Raw genomic sequence first — 16116 nt, 5'->3', positions numbered from 1 at the left:
ACCATCCTTCTAGCAAAGTTTCTTTATTATTTCCCTTTTCTGCAAATAAAGCTTGTGATATAAGCCAATGTTCTATTTGCCCTTTGGCCAAACAAACCAGAATGTCTTTTCCCTTACGTACTATCTCAAGTGAGTCTTATTTTGAATCAGAGAGAGAGAAAGATCTATAGATATATACAGATACAAAGAGAGATAGAGAGAGAAAGAGGCTCTGGATATACGAAGTATGAAGAAGAAGAAGAAGAAGAAGAAGAAGGGTGCAGTAAGAGCATCGGTCTCGCTCAGGTCATTGTGCTCGATGTTCTTGACCTTCTTGCGGTCGGGATCCGGCTTTTTGAAGGCCTGGATGACCAGAGCGGCAGCGGAAACCAGAGAGGAAGAGAAAAATGAGAGAACTAACGACCCTTCCACTCCTTGGCGATCTTAAGTTCTTGACGACGACAAGAAAACTAAGAACAACTCCAACAGCTTCTCTATAATTTCTGTATTATAGGGAAGCAAAAGTCAAAGCTTTAGCCTCTTTTTCTTCTCCAACTTCAACAAATTCCCTATTTTACAACAATCTCTAAAATCTCCATATTCTTCCTTAAAATTTTGGAGTTTGCTGTAAATATAGGGAATTTGGTTTTCTCTTTCCTTACTTTCCCTAAAATAGGGATAGTTATAGGGAATCTGTTGGAGCAAAAGAGGCTTATTTTTTCCTAAAATAGATAAAAATCAAAATATGAGGAATCTGTTGGAGTTGCTCTAAGAGAATTGATGAAGAGAAGAAAGAGATGGCGAGAGGCCAGAGAAGAAAGAGAAACTTAAATGAAAGGGTGAGAGAAAAAAGAGAGGCGAGAGGCATAGAAGTCGTGGACCCTTAGGGTTTCTAAAGTCAAGACGACATAGTTTTAACTGGTTCGGTTTTTTCCATGCTAAAACCGAAAACGGAACTGAACCGGTTACTTTAAGTTTGGTGCGGTTTTTTTTTCGATTCAGCGTTTTTCAGCTTCAGTTCGGCTTTCGGCTCGATTTTTTTTCTGTTTTCGATTTCTCGAACCCACCCCTAGCGACGAGGCTAACGGCAAACAATTTTTTTTATTTTCTAGGGTTTTGGCTTCTTGGTTTCAGGGTTAGGGCTTGGTGCTGATAACATGTTTTAGGGAATTTGAATATGGGAGAGAATGATCTATACTTTCATTGATAATAGAGGCCTCTTTATATAGAGGATTACAAGCAAAGAATCAGAGTCTTACAAGGAAACATAATCGTACAATGATTTGGATATCTAGGAAGATGTCTATAAGACTAACCCTATTACAACTTGGACAAGTCACTAGATCGATTTTGGGCCAGACACATAAACTAGATGTACTTAAACAATATATACTTTATTGAGATGCAAAAAATAAAAACTCATAGTACAGTAACGACTCACTCATAAGGGTCCTTTCAGAAATAGCTATAAACACACTCACCTTTTAAGACTGCATCCAAAATAAATAAAAAACTAAGAATCCCGAATAAAATACTTTTTTTTTTTTTAAGAGGATCCAAGGATTTCACTCCTACCCCCATGGTGACTCAAACCCATGACCTCGATCTTAGGTAGTGGGTGCTCTAACCACTGAGCTAACACCACTTAATCAGAATCCCGAATAAAATAATGACCTAACATCTTACAAAATAATGCAAGCCCAAAGATAAAACAAAAAATATCAATATAAATACCAAACAGATCCAAATCCACACTCAAGGGAGGTCCAATATCCAACTTCGAGCCCAGCATGCATTGGGAAAAAGGAAAAAAAAATGTAGAAGAAATCAACAAAAATACTCAAAATAGGAAATAGCTATAAACACACCCAAAATAAATAAATAAACTAAGAATCTCGAATAAAGTAATGACCTAACATCTTACAACAGAATGCAAGCCCAAAGATAAAACAAAAAATACAAACATAAAAACCAAACCGATCCAAATCCACACACAAGGGAGGCCCCATATCCAACTTCGAGCCCAGCATGCATTGGGAGAAAGAAAAAAAAACATTTAGAAAAAAATCAAGAAAATAGGAAGTAAGAGAAAAAAATAACTAAATGATTGCTATTGATGCGATTCGGACTTGGATGGGTTTGGTATTAGTTAAAACACTAAACCAAGACTATAAGTCCTTGACATCTATAAATATTACATATACCTAGTGATTTATCAAATCTCAGGTGGGCTTCAGCCCAATGAGGCTTGTATGTAGATATGCCCCTACATATCTTCATCACCTGATGATGCATTTATTTGAAGGGCAATCTTTGGAGCAATGTCCTATCCCACCACACTTGAAGCATTTATATGAAGGGCAGTCTTTGGCGTAATGTCCTATCCCACCACACTTGAAGCATTCATCTGAAGGGCAGTCTTTGGCCCAATGTCCTATCCCACCACACTCGGAGCATTTATCTGCTAAAGGGCTGTCTTCATCACTCGTTGAAGGGCTGTCTTCATCACTTGCTGAAGGGCTGTCATCACCCCATTGTCCTATCCCACCATACTCGAAGCATTTATATGCTGAAGGGCTGTCTTCATCACTCGATGAAGGGCTATCATCGGCCCAATGTCCTATCCCACCATACTCGAAGCATTTATCTGCTGAATGGCTGTCTTCATCACCTACTGAAGGGCAGTCTCTGTCCCAATGTCCTATCCCACCACACTTGAAGCAATTATCTGAAGGGCAGTCTCTGTCCCAATGTCCTATCCCACCACACTTGGAGCAATTATCTGAAGGGCAGTCTCTGCGCCAATGTCCTATCCCACCACACTTGAAGCAATTATCTTTAGCCCTGTCGGGCTCATTCCCATTGATAAGTTGCCGTGAGCTGAACTCTGAATAATATAGTCACAAGAAATTCAAATATTTTAGTGGACAAAAACAAAATTATGAACAAGGGACATATTCAAGTGTGCAAAGAGTGTAAAGATAACGAAGGAAAAGGATAACATTACAGTGTCCATATCAATAAAGCTCTTCTTAGCTAAAGAAGGATAGTCGTTAAGAAAAACCGAAACCATAAAACAAGAGAAAATACTCCTGCATTTCTAAATAATTTGGATACACACATCCAAGACCTCCCCTCTCACTTGCTTCCATTATGTCATGATTTGAACGTTCATTTTCTACACCCATTACCTAAGATTCAGGTCATGGGTTCGAGTCACCATGAGGGTAGAAGTGAAATCTTTTGATCCTCTTTATTAAAAATAAAAAAAACGTTCATTTTCTACACCCGTTTCAAGGATCGTTTTTATAAACAACCAATAAATTGAATATGGTTTAGTCAACTAATTGTTTCAAACATAATTAGAAAATTAACATTTACCAAAACGTATTTGATACTTTCAAGTTTATAAAAGAGTTGATTTAGTTAATATTTCAAAGATATTCATCACTATTCAGACGAAAAAACAAAGATATTCATTGTAAAGTGATTTGAAAATGAACGGTCCTTATTATAACACTATGATCCCGTTCCCCTGGTCAGCTACTGACCAGGGATGATTTGGTCACTGACCGTTCGATTGAGATCGGACGGTTGACAGCTTTCATCTCAGATCTCATCACTTAGCTATCAACCGACACTATAATACAATTACAAAAAAGGGAGAATTCGCACGCATTTGTGTGCGCAAATTGAGCGGCGGACGTACCAACATCTTGTGGGGTCAAATCTCTTGAGTATTTGCGATTCAACTTCTTCTGAATAACTTTCAGAACTTCCTCAACTAACTTGGAATCGGGGCTGGCATAATGACCAACAACAAATAATTACTAGTTGAGGACTTAAGGTCGTATAGTTAACCTGTCAGAGAAATGAACTAGTAAAAAGTTGAAAAGTTACCTAGTCTTGCGTGAATCAAACCCAGCTAGATCAGAAGCTTTGGTTAAAGCCTCCCTCCACTTGAGCACCTTGTCTTGCTTGAAATGTTTCTCATGTTGAACAAATGCAGCTGCATAACTCTCCCTCTGATTCCGTACATGTGATGGATCTACCCCATAAAAAATGGGTAAAACCGATAGTTGGTGTCTTTCCTTCAATTCCAATATATGAGCGAGTTCATTCAAGCACCATCTGGAAGAAGCATAGCCTTGTGACAAAATGACTACGGAAAGTTTTGATGCCTCTATTGCTTGGAGAAGGGCTGGTGCAATTTCCTCTCCCCTCTCGATTTCATCATCTATGTAGGTGTTGATGTGATTACTAACTAAAGCCGCATAAAGATGGCTTGTAAAAGTCTTGCGGGTGTCCTCCCCTCTAAAACTAAGAAATACATCATGCTTAAAGCTGCCAGGTGCAGAAGAACAAGAAGGAGAAGCCATATTACAGAAACAAGTAAATCAATCCACAAGTCCAGACTGGCAAACTCTTTCTTGGAGCAAAAATCCCTTGCTTCAAGAAATAATTAAAACAAATACTACATTAAGTGGTGGAAGTCTATATGTACAGTATAAATCGACAGATAACGATGATGAACGTACACTGGCATGTGAAGCAAAACAGATCAAGCAGTGTGGGAGAAGAGAGAATACAGTGAGATTGTGCTGATCTGATCACCAGTTTTCTGGATCAAAGCAATGTTGGATTTGCAAAGATTTTGAACTTGCTAGTAATTAAGAAGAGAATCTTTTTTTTTTCTTTTTTTTTTTTCAGTGAAGTAAGAATCGTTGGGAGTAGAATTCTTAGTAGCAGAGATAAAAAGAAGAAACCAATGAGGAAATTTCAAGGACTTTCGTCCAGTTATTGTTCACTACTTGTGATTCAAAATTAAAGATGAGGAACGCGTAGGGGCCTACAGGGCTAAGCTTTTCAGGCTTGACCAACTCACTAAAGATAAAGTCAGTAGGAACTAGCTAGGAACAAGCATGAACAAGAAAAGTTAAAGGAAAAAACAAAAAATGAATCCAAAAGGACAAGTCCCAAAATAAACCAATCAACCAAAATAAGAAGTGACAAAAACAAAAAAATTAATGAAGATAATAAATGAGAAAACATATAACTTACCAAGGCATGAGATTGATCAAAGCTTTCAAGACTAGTGAGTGGTAATTTAAAGAAAGATTTGTATCCCAACTCTGTTTGGGATCTTTCTCTGTCCTCACAGTACTTTAACTTATAACTCACGGATAATACAACCCAACCCATGAAGTAGTGGATTCACATTACATCCACCACAATGCCAATTTATCCTGCGGGAATGATCTGAGATGATAGAAGCATTTGAGCTGATCAGATCACCCCCACAGGATAAACCGATCTTGTGGTGGATGTAATTTCTAGTAATTAAGAAGAGAATCTTTTTTTTTTTTTTTTTTTTTTTCAGTGAAGTAAGAATCACTGGGAGTAGGATTCCTAGTAGCAGGGATAAAAAGAAGAAACCAATGAGGAAATTTCAAGGACTTTCGTCCAGTTATTGTTCACTACTTGTGATTCAAAATTAAAGATGAGGAACACGCAGGGGCCTACAGGGCTAAGCTTTCCAGGCTTGACCAACTCACTAAAGATAAAGTCAGTAGGAACTAGCTAGGAACAAGAAAAGTTGCAGGAAAAAACAAAAAATGAATCCAAAAGGACAAGCCAATCAACCAAAATAAGAAGTGACAAAAACAAAAAAAATTAATGAAGATAATAAACGAGAAAACATATAACTTGTTGGGATACTCTGTCGTCACAGTACTTTATCTCATAACACGGATAATACAACCCAACCCATTACATCCACCACAAGGCCCAGTTTATCCTAGTCTGATCAAGACCAAATGCTTCTAAGGTTTAGATTCCCATCTCCTTAGACGTGAGGTACGATCCTATAGAACAGATCCCGTTCAAGTAAGGTCGTGAACTACCAGCACATGCATACTTATTTAAACGCCTATATTATTCTCTTCTCCCCTATGGGGGAGCCTCTCCTTCTCTAGTTTTATTGTACTTTTTGTCACGCCCCTGATTTTACACACATGAAAATCGATATATATAACCCCATAATTATATATGCGTGAACGTCCAGTCATCAATACAAAATACCTGGAATCTTTTTCCCTTTAACTTACACAGATATTGATGCCCTGAACCCTCAAAGTTAATATACACTCGCTCCATTGAGTTATATATTACACAAGCTTACGAATTAAATTGTCAACAACAAGATAAAACGTAAATGCTCCTCAGAGCTCACTACAACGGAAGTTCAAATAACGGTAAGGTCACAAAGATGGTTTCCTACCGTAAAGCTGCAAAGGCGCTACCTCAGCTTCAGCCCCGATTATCCTAACCTGCAGGATTAACCCCTACACCGTTTGAATAGTGTACCGGGTTGCCACACAACAAACCCGGTAAGCTTTTGCAAGCCCGTATGAGTAACTCAAACCACACACAACTCACGCCAAAAATAAGGAAAACAACTCACGCTTTGATTCCTTAAAACACGAAATAAAGGAGAATAACTCACACTTTAATTTCCTTTCAAATCGAAATAAAAGAAAGCAACTCACACCTTGTTTCCTTTTAAAACGAAACATAGAAAACAACCCGCACTTGAATTCTATCAATAAAACATAGAAAGCAACTCACACCTTGATTTCTATCAATAAAACATAGAAAGCAACTCACTCCTTGATTTCTATCAGTAAAACATAGAAAGAAACTCACTCCTTGATTTCTATCAGTAAAACATAGAAAACAACTCACACCTTGTTTCCTATCAAATGTACCATAATCGTACCATAGAAAGCAACTCACACCTTGATTTCTATCAAAACGTTAATAAGGAAAACAACTCACACCTTGTCCCCTTAAAAACCATTAATAAGGAAGCAACTCACACCTTGTTCCCTAAAAATACGTAATGTCATGAGTTGTAAATAACCAATTCCCGTTACCCCATGAATTACCTATATGGCAGACAGATTAGAGCTCTAACTGAAAAACGTAACCACTCGTCCGGCCAAAGACGTGGTCACCTGAGATTCTGCCCAAGGTCTTAGACCTTCGATCCTCGGGCCGCAATGTCCCTTGGAGCAAAACATTAAAGGAGTCGCATTGGACCCAAAATGTTACACAAATCACAACGCTTTTGAAAACAATCGAAATCAACATTCCCATAATTATTGTTTTCTGAAAAAGCCATAACACAAAACAATAAAAAGCATCAATTCATGCCTATTGTTTTCATACCCAAATCTCAACACTTTTCTCAAATCTCAACGCTTTTCAAAACAAATCGAAATCAATCATTTCCACAAATCATTTGTTTTCCAAAAGCCACACCCCAAAACAATAAAAAGCATCATTTCATGCATATTGTTTTCATAAATCCACAAACCACCAAAACATATATATTTCACGTAAACATATATCTACTAATACATGAATACGTATGTATATATATACATCCCATAATATATATATACACACACGTAATCATCTACTCTAAAGTGCCACTAATACCATCTATAGTTTGCAGTTAACTAAATAACTCTCAAAACAATAAGGGTATTCCCGTTCGTGAAATGAACTTCGTGAGATTACTCACCTCGAACTCCTGCTGCGTCTTCAATACAGAACCGAACCAACACTATCACCAACAACTCGTCCAATTCACCTTTAGAAGCACCTAATCACCAATGATCAAAATCAGTAACGATTCACATTTGATTTAAGTCCGAAACCCTTGTTTTGAACTAAAATCCCCCAAAGTGGTGCCAATCGAGGCAAAACCACATCCGAGACCTTCCAAAGTCTCAGGAATACGCCCACGATCGATGTGACCAAACCACAAGTCGATCGGACGCTCGAATCCTCAAGGATCGAATAAATCGATCGGTATGAAACTGCAAAAATCATAACAATTCCATACGAACTCCAAAATTTGCATATTATATATCGAAACGCTCGTATCAACGAGTAGAACATATATAATACCAAAACCAATTCCTTAAGTGGCCGGAACACCGCCGGAACGCCGCCACAGACGGTGGTGCACCGCCACCGGCCAAAACACATTATTTCACAAAACTCCCAACATCAAAGTTCTTCATCTAAGCATGCTTGTGAATACTCAAAACTAGCTCGAAGTCAGAAAACAAGCATAAAGGGTCGAAAACTACCTCACAAGCCGTGAACAGTAATCCCAACTGAGTTGATCGAATTCCACGTCAACCGATCAAAACAAACACCATGGATCGATCAGCGAGCTTGTTCTGAACTCAACCCAAGAAGCCTGAAGTCATGAGGTCGCCGGAGTTGTGTTTTCCGGCCGGGTCCGAAAACACAAGGCTGCACCACCTTGCAGCGCCGCCGTGGAGATGAATCGGCGCTAGAGAGCACCACAGAGACAACCAGACGGAGGAGGCGATCCTATCTGGAAAGTTTCGTCGCCGGAGACCGCCGCAGTTCGCCGGAAAAGCCGGGTCGGGTCGGCCGGGTTCGGGTCGGGTCAGTCGAAAATCTTCGACTCTGAGGGCGCGGACGAGAGAGAAGAGAGAGAGAAAAAATGGCTTCCGGAAAAGGAAATGAGGAAAATGAAAATATATTTCTGATTTTTCCTATATAAACTAAAATGGAAACTTTTTCCAATAGCCATAACTTCCTCATACGAACTCCGATTCTCGCGTTCCACATGTCCACGAACTCGTATCGACGCACTCTACAACTTTTGTGAAGGAAGTTTTCGGAGAATCCCAACGAATAAAAAGTCAACCTTTGGCAACCCCCCTAAAACCATATTCTTCAATTAATTATTCGCCCGAAACACTTCCGCTCCATCCACGAGCCACGAAACCATCCAATAGTTATAAAATTAATTCCGGAAAATCCTCGGAAAATAATTGTGAATTTCCGGGGCATGACACTTTTACACCTCTGGGAGCTGATAGTTATCTCTAGACTCGATCATACAGGAGCACACGGAAAAGATCCAGCACGTTTTCTCATTCATCAAACACTATCAAGTACGAACTCTTAATTTTTAATATTTCTTTTCAAATGCTTGAAACATCTCTTTATCAGAAGCAAAAATAACATGAAGATATGCTAGTAGCTGCCATATAGCAGAGATGACTTTCCTCCTATTCAGAACGGCCATCCCAGGCATACCTCAATTTCTCTGCGCTTTCCATCATTGCCATTATCGTTTCCACCTCCACCATTTGCTTTAGGGCACTCTCGCTGCCAATGTCCGGAGCGCCCACACTTGAAGCAGTCATCTTCCCAGTAAGGGCTTCTCCTTCCACCATATGAGTAAACAATGTAGTCATTGTTTGAGTCATCCCCTCCCGCTTGACCACTTCCATGCATTTCCTGATCATTTGCAGAGGGGCAATCTCGGGCCCAATGTCCTGGGCGGCCGCACTCGAAGCATTCATTTCTCCCCACAGATGATCCATCTCCTCCCCCATAGTTGCTCCAACCCGAGGATGAGTAGGCTTCCGTTCCCATTTTCCTTCCATACATGTCTTGATCACCTGCTGAAGGGCAATCTTTGGCCCAATATCCTGGACGACCACACTTGAAGCATTCATTTTGTTCTACAAATGTTTTAAGCTCTTTGCCAGAGTTTCTACTCCCACCAGAAGAGTAGCCATGAGCTGAACTCTGAAAAATTAATACACAAGAATTTCACACATATTAGTGGACAACGACAAAAGTATGAATAAGGGACAAATTCCAATGTACAAAGAAAACAATAAAGATACCAAAGGAAATGATAACATCAGAATCCACATCAATGAAGCTCTTCATAGCTATACAAATGTTAAGAAACCAAAACCATATATATATATATATATATATATATATATATATATATAGATCGAACCACAGAAATACTTACTCGTACATTTCTATAACAATCTGAATGTATGTACATCCCAGTAGTTCTCTCTTGTTTTCGTTATACAATCTCATTTCATGATTTGAAAGTTCACTTCCTGTACTTATATGAGCATTTTCCAAGCATAATTAGCTATAATGAGCCATGTTCATGCTACCGCTAGCGGTACCAACTCCAGCCAAATGAGTGACCTACGGGAACACAGCCAAGCAGGCTACTGCTTGAGCCCCAGCTCACCCCCAGATTACCGCTAATGCGCCGCCACGCCGCGCCAAAACAGCATCAGAAGCTCCAGAAGCTCGGAACTAAAGCATATCAGTCCCACATCGAAAATAAGGAAGAGGTCAGCCTCTTCCCAACCTATAAAAGGTCTTCTCATCTCTCTTCATTAATTACGCATTTACTACTTACCTACTGTTACTTTGTCAACATAAATACATTGACTAACTTAGGCATCGGAGAAGAGAAGACCGCCCAACGCGGTCTCCCTCTAGCGCCCTGTGTATTTTACTTGACAGCTAGCGGAAGCTCTGAGAATATCACAAGTAGCGGTCCGCCCATCGGACCAGCGTTAACCAAGGTTTAGCTACCGCTTAACTTTAGACATTAACATTGACGTCGTCTGTGGGAATCGAACCCACAACCACGTGGAACCCTTTTCTCCTTGCAAGCGAGTCTCCGCTAGGCGCAACACCGCTAGCGGAACTTCTTGATAGGAGCATTTTAATGCGACCTTTTAATTGTTATTTCCTCATATTTATTTAGTTATTTCCTTAAATGAATCATTCTTGTTTAGGAAAGTTACTATTTTTAGAAAGTTTCTATTTTTAGTAAGTTTAATAAAAGTTTCTATTTTCAGGTCCTATGGAGCAAACAAACTGAAATGAGCTCAGGAAGAGAAAGAAAAGCTAGGGAACGTTGAGAGAGGAAACTGGAAGGCACTAGGAAACCACATGGCTTGAAGATGACGTTAGAGATATTTTGGGAGATTAAATATGATTTTTGCCATGGGAAATGATGGAGATAATGTGAAAATCAAAGAGATTACGTTGAGAAAATCTTGGGAGAGTTTCAAGGGATTGTGCAACAAGAAAAGGCTCAAAACAAGTCCAGATCCATCCCTCAATTCCCTCAAGATATGTTGGCCGAAATAAAGGAATTAAAATCTGCAGTTTTAATGTGAAAATCAAGAGAAAATCAAGGGGAGGATGTTAAGGATAAAGCCATGGAGAGATTTAAGGGAGAAAATGTTCAAAATGCGTCCGGATATCTTAGACAATGTCACTCCTAGATATTTGGCCGAAAATTATGAATAAAATAAGAAATAATCCTTGAAAATTCGGCAACAATATATTAAGGATTGATTTTGGAGCTTTTTGATTAGTTGGATGACACAACAGAGCTGACGTGGCACTACGTGATTGGTCGAAGCTGTGTGACATTATCAGATTAATTCCTTGGGAAATTAAAAGAAGGATCATGAAGCTTGGCCGTCCCCCTATATAAACCCCTCCTATGCTTGACGTTTACAACACACATTTTCATTCAGAAAAAACACACCACCACAACACACACCTCTCTCCCTAAGAAATTCCAATGAAAATTCTCTCCATTCTCTAGTCTTCAGAAGCTCTGCGTCTCAAGCAAGGAGGAGAAGAAGTCATGCAATACATCAAGATCTTATTCGCCATCCACCCTTGTGTCGTCCCTAGAAGATTGCTTGCTTTCAAGGATCTTCAAGTTCTTCGTCTCAAGGCTAATTTGTCATCCATCTTTCACGGTGTATTTCATACTTTCTTTTGTTTTCCTTTATTTGATTAGTAGAGTTATGAATTCTAGTTAACATGACATTAAAGACAAAGTTTAAATCCCGTTTATATGTTTTGAAATAAAGTTGTGATTTCTATATGTTGATTTATATGTTGCTTATATGAGATTGCTTTATTGATTTTGAATTATAGAATAAGTAGGGATCTTGATCTTGACAAGTGAATGCATTCAGCTTATTGTCGTGCTTTAACTGAATGAATGAGCTCATCAACAGGGTTATAGAGCCTTACATACAACATTATTAACAACAATCCCGCAGCATAGCGCGGGCGCTTTTGCTAGTGTGGATCTAATATGTAAACGTTGTGTATAAAGCATGTAAACCAATTCAGTGAATATCAAGAAAACATATTCTTCACATACTGTTTCTCTTTAACCACCCTAGTACAATCCCAAAGCCTCTGTAGATCTATTTCTCAAACAAATGATCAGTTTCCTCACTTTCCTGTAAAACTAGGGAAACTAGCTCATCAATAACAAATGGACATATCAATAACGAAACTAGCTCATCACTTCACTCATGCTAATTTTTGTAAAACTAGGGAAGCTATATAAAGCTGCAGGTACGTGGTGTATGAAAGAAAGCTGCGATACTAATGTTAATAGTTCAAAGTACTTCAAACCCCAGTCACAATTGGCTGATATATATATCACCTTCAGCTGAGAGGTTGCAAGCAACTCCAGTAAAGCTTCTGAGACAGCTGATTCCAAGTAGTTTCATGAGTGCTTCAGTACCACCATCTCAAAAAGTTACATGAGAAGTACCATTACATGAGCATTGAGAAGTACCATTACATGAGATCGATAAGTAATTACTAATTATCAAAAAGTTACAGAATGGTGCTCAATAAAAGCAATGTTTTGGAAACTAATTGCACATTAAACCCCATCTAAACAATGCATGGATATTCCTCTTCTTATATTAGAAAAGTACACACACAAAGTGGCTGTGAATATTGAGAACTTTTATTGTCCGATTATGATTATGATTGTTGTTCGATTAGAATTCCTTGTCTTTAGGGTACAAGGATTACATGTCCTATTAGGTTAAGTACGTGTTAACTCTCAATATATAGTACTCCATAGTTTGTATCTCTTCATTCACACGTATTTCTATTTGTCTTGCTATTCAACCATATCGCCATGGGCCCATGGCTAGCCTTGAAATTAATTCACCTGTAAGATCAAATATGGACATAACACATATCATCATAAAGTAATTGATGATTAGCTTAATATCAATCCTAGTTTAACATGGATACAAACAGTAAATCAATACTAGTGACTTAATGAATAGTGTATCAATTCATTAAGGATAGTAATCTATTGCTTAGTCTACAAGGAAGGCTACAAGTTGTGATACATTAAGAATCTAACTAGGAAACCTAAACCGATATGGATAGCTTTAATGGGAAGCTTCTTGAGGTTTAAGTCACCTATATATACAGATGAATTGGTCCCTGATTACTACCGACGTTTTGCATATTGTTCTGTCCATTGAGAAGCAAGTTGGTAAGTAACAGAAGGCTATATTCAGTGTTCGTGTTTGCAGTTGCATAAGATGGAATCCATGCCAGTAATTGCTGAAGGTAAGCCTTAATCCCTTTTATGATTGTGTGCATATGTTGTGAGCATGTATATGGTTATTTTACAATTGGTATCAGAGCATAGGCTCACAAGTATCAAAATCGTTTTAGGGTTTTGCAAAACAAACACAAAAAAAAAAAAAAAAAAAAAGAAAAGGGGTTTTTGCTTTACGGACCAAGTCACTGATCAGGTAACTGACCATGTAACTGGTCATGTAACTGATCAAGGTAAGTTACTTAAGTCAATTGCTGCATCTGGTTAAATATCAAGTTCACGCTTCCGCTGTGATTTTTAGCAGCAAATTGGGGAAAAAGCAAAAACAGGTTTTTCTGTGAAATTGATTTCGATTCATAGCATGATAATTGAATTTTGATTGTGCTCAAGAACACTAGTTGCATTCCCGGCGTGCGTTAGGTTAGAGTAGATGGTGACCGGATGAAATTTACAATTTCTTGATTGTTCTGTGGTTTCTTGGAATCGAAACAATTTTGATTGTGCTTGAATATGCATGATGAATTGATTGATGATATGGTATTGTATCTGTGATTGTGTAAAAATTGCATGAAGAACAAAAATCTCCCAGATTTTGTTTACACATTATTAAAATTGACAGATACGAGAGCTTAATTTTCTTACAAGGATGAATCTGGGTAGAATATAAAGTTAAAAGCTCATGGGTTTTGTGGTTTTCTGTTGGCATAAGTGATTATGATGCACAAAGCATTCTTCATTGATGTTGGCAGAAAACGATGATCAGGTAACTGACCAACTAGTCAGGTCACTGACCATGTAACTGGTCGGGTCACTGACCAAGTAACTGGTCAGGTCACTGACCATGTAACTGGCCAGGTCACTGACCATGTAACTGGCCAGGTCACTGACCATGTAACTGGCCAGGTCACTGACCATGTAACTGGCCAGGTCACTGACCAAGTAACTGGTCAGGTAACTAATCAAGTAACTGATCGAATAACAAAACTGAAATTGTGTTTTGTGTTTTAAAACTATGCTTCAGTTTTATCTTCCAAAGAAGTGGTCAAGTATGGTTTTAGAATACAAAACAGCAATATGCGTGCTTGATGAAAATAAATACGGATACTTAGAAATTTTTCTTCTGTCTAAAGATGTGGATAAATTTCTTTGGATAACTTGTTTTCATTGAACATGGTATATTGATAAAGAACTCCAGGATGTTATGCTTCTGCTCAAAAGTGTTGCTTAACATTATTTTTGGTTATGGACTGATATGAATGCAAGTATGGATTGTTTAGGTTTTCTGTATGTTCTTGTTTTGGTTGCTTAAAGCTAAATAAAACACAGAAAACTTAAAGTTATTTTCTTTACAAATTGAGAACTCACACGAATTTTTGTTTTGCTCCTTAGGTAACTCTTACATGAACTTGAACAGTGTCTTGATGTTAACTGGAACCAACTATAGAGCTTGGCTAGATTCTGTAGAAAACTATATGGGAATGCATGAGAACATAGACTATTGCTTCACTGAGGATAAACCTGAAGAGTTAACTGAAAAGAGCACTAAGAAGGAAACTGATCTTTACAAGAAGTGGCATAGATCCAATAGAATGGCTAAGAACCTCATTCGTACCTCTATGTCCAAGACTGTCAGAGGAAGTATAGAAGAACCTGAGCTAGCATCAGATTTTTTGGAACTCATAGGTGCTAAGTTTAAAGAAAGTGAAAAGGCAGAAGCTGCTAGGCTAACCAAGGAGTTTCATGATTTGAAGTACATGGGTTCAGGGGGAGTTAGAGAGCATATTATGAAGATGATCAATATAAATGGCAGACTCAGGGAGCTCTTGATGGGGGTTAGGGATGAGCAGGTAGTGCATTATGCACTACATTCCTTGCCTAACAGTTTTAGTCATCTTAGGACCAGTTACAACTCTCAAAAGGGAAACTGGACTCTAGATGAACTTATATCCATCTGTGTGGATGAAGAATCTAGGATCAAGGAAGAAAAGGAACCTGCTACAACCATTAACCTCATTGAGAAGCCTAAAAGGAAAAAGCCCCAAAATAAGCTCAAGCCTATCAAAGCCATAACTAAGAGTTCAACAGCTGCAGTGGCCAAGGAAAATAGGCCATTTAGGTTCAAGTGCTACTTTTGCAAAAGAGTAGGACACATGAAAAAGGACTGCACTGGCTATAAAAATTGGTTAGCCAAAAAGGGTAAGATTTTTTCTAATACAGTTTTTTCTTTAGAAATTAATCTTATAAATGTTGAACCACAGTCTTGGTGGATAGATTCAGGCTCACCTATTCATATTACTAATTCTTTGCAGGGATTCATAAGGAGGAGAATCCCAAAAAGTGATGAAGTGAACCTGTGTGTAGGCAATGGCATGAGAGTGGCAGTCAAGGCTATTGGAACCTTAAAGCTCGATTTAGGATTAGGAAAATTGTTAGTTTTGGACAATGTTTTTTATGTACCTTCCATGAGAAGGAATTTGGTTTCGGTTTCTCTTTTAGTAAAATCTGGTTGTAGACTTGTTATGGATAGTAATGGAATTCTTATTTCTAAAAATTCTGTTCAAATTGGTTCTGGTGTTATTATGAATGATTATTTACAGTTAAATTGTTCAATGGCTCAACAAGAAATTTTACTTGTTGAAAATAACACAAACAGTACTAACACTTTAATAGGTGTTAAAAGAACCAAACTAAATGAAAAGTCTGCATTTTTATGGCATAGAAGACTCGGCCATGTTTCAAAAGAGAGACTGAAAATTTTGGTGAAAAACAACATCCTAAATGAACTTGATTTTTCTGATCTAACAGACTGTGTTGAATGCTTTAAGGGAAAAATAACTAAT

The 16116-nt window shown here is 38.2% G+C and overlaps 3 protein-coding genes across 4 annotated transcripts in view; 1 reads left to right on the top strand and 2 right to left on the bottom strand.

Annotated features, from left to right (window-relative positions):
• The window catches only part of LOC121050474, a 1315-nt gene extending 1221 nt beyond the window's left edge, over positions 1–94 (top strand). The window contains exon 2 of the mRNA XM_040510497.1: positions 1–94. This exon is cut by the window's left edge and continues 130 nt beyond it. The gene's annotated coding sequence lies outside the window, so the exon portion shown is untranslated.
• Positions 95–1878: 1784 nt separating this feature from the next.
• LOC112180589 (probable disease resistance protein At4g19530) lies at positions 1879–4768 on the bottom strand. 2 transcript variants are annotated; one of them, XM_040512109.1, is made up of 4 exons: positions 4518–4768; positions 3880–4428; positions 3689–3780; positions 1879–2866 (listed from the first exon to the last, which is right to left on the bottom strand). In XM_040512109.1, the coding sequence occupies exons 2-4, from the start codon at positions 4356–4358 to the stop codon at positions 2259–2261; spliced, it is 1179 nt and encodes a 392-aa protein (XP_040368043.1). In that variant the 5' UTR covers positions 4359–4428; positions 4518–4768; the 3' UTR covers positions 1879–2258. The 2 variants fall into 2 exon arrangements, with proteins under 2 accessions (XP_040368043.1, XP_040368042.1); XM_040512108.1 differs by having other exon boundaries at positions 3880–4768.
• A 4337-nt stretch (positions 4769–9105) lies between these two features.
• Positions 9106–9774, bottom strand: LOC112178461 (DNA-binding protein HEXBP-like). Its single transcript, XM_024316603.1, has 2 exons — positions 9709–9774; positions 9106–9627 (listed from the first exon to the last, which is right to left on the bottom strand). Exons 1-2 carry the CDS (start codon positions 9772–9774, stop codon positions 9106–9108), a joined length of 588 nt encoding a protein of 195 aa, XP_024172371.1.
• Between the last annotated feature and the right edge of the window lie 6342 nt (positions 9775–16116).

Source organism: Rosa chinensis, chromosome 7, assembly GCF_002994745.2.
Source record: "Rosa chinensis cultivar Old Blush chromosome 7, RchiOBHm-V2, whole genome shotgun sequence".
Lineage (NCBI taxonomy): Eukaryota > Viridiplantae > Streptophyta > Magnoliopsida > Rosales > Rosaceae > Rosa > Rosa chinensis.
This window is presented reverse-complemented; position numbering and strand designations above follow the sequence as displayed.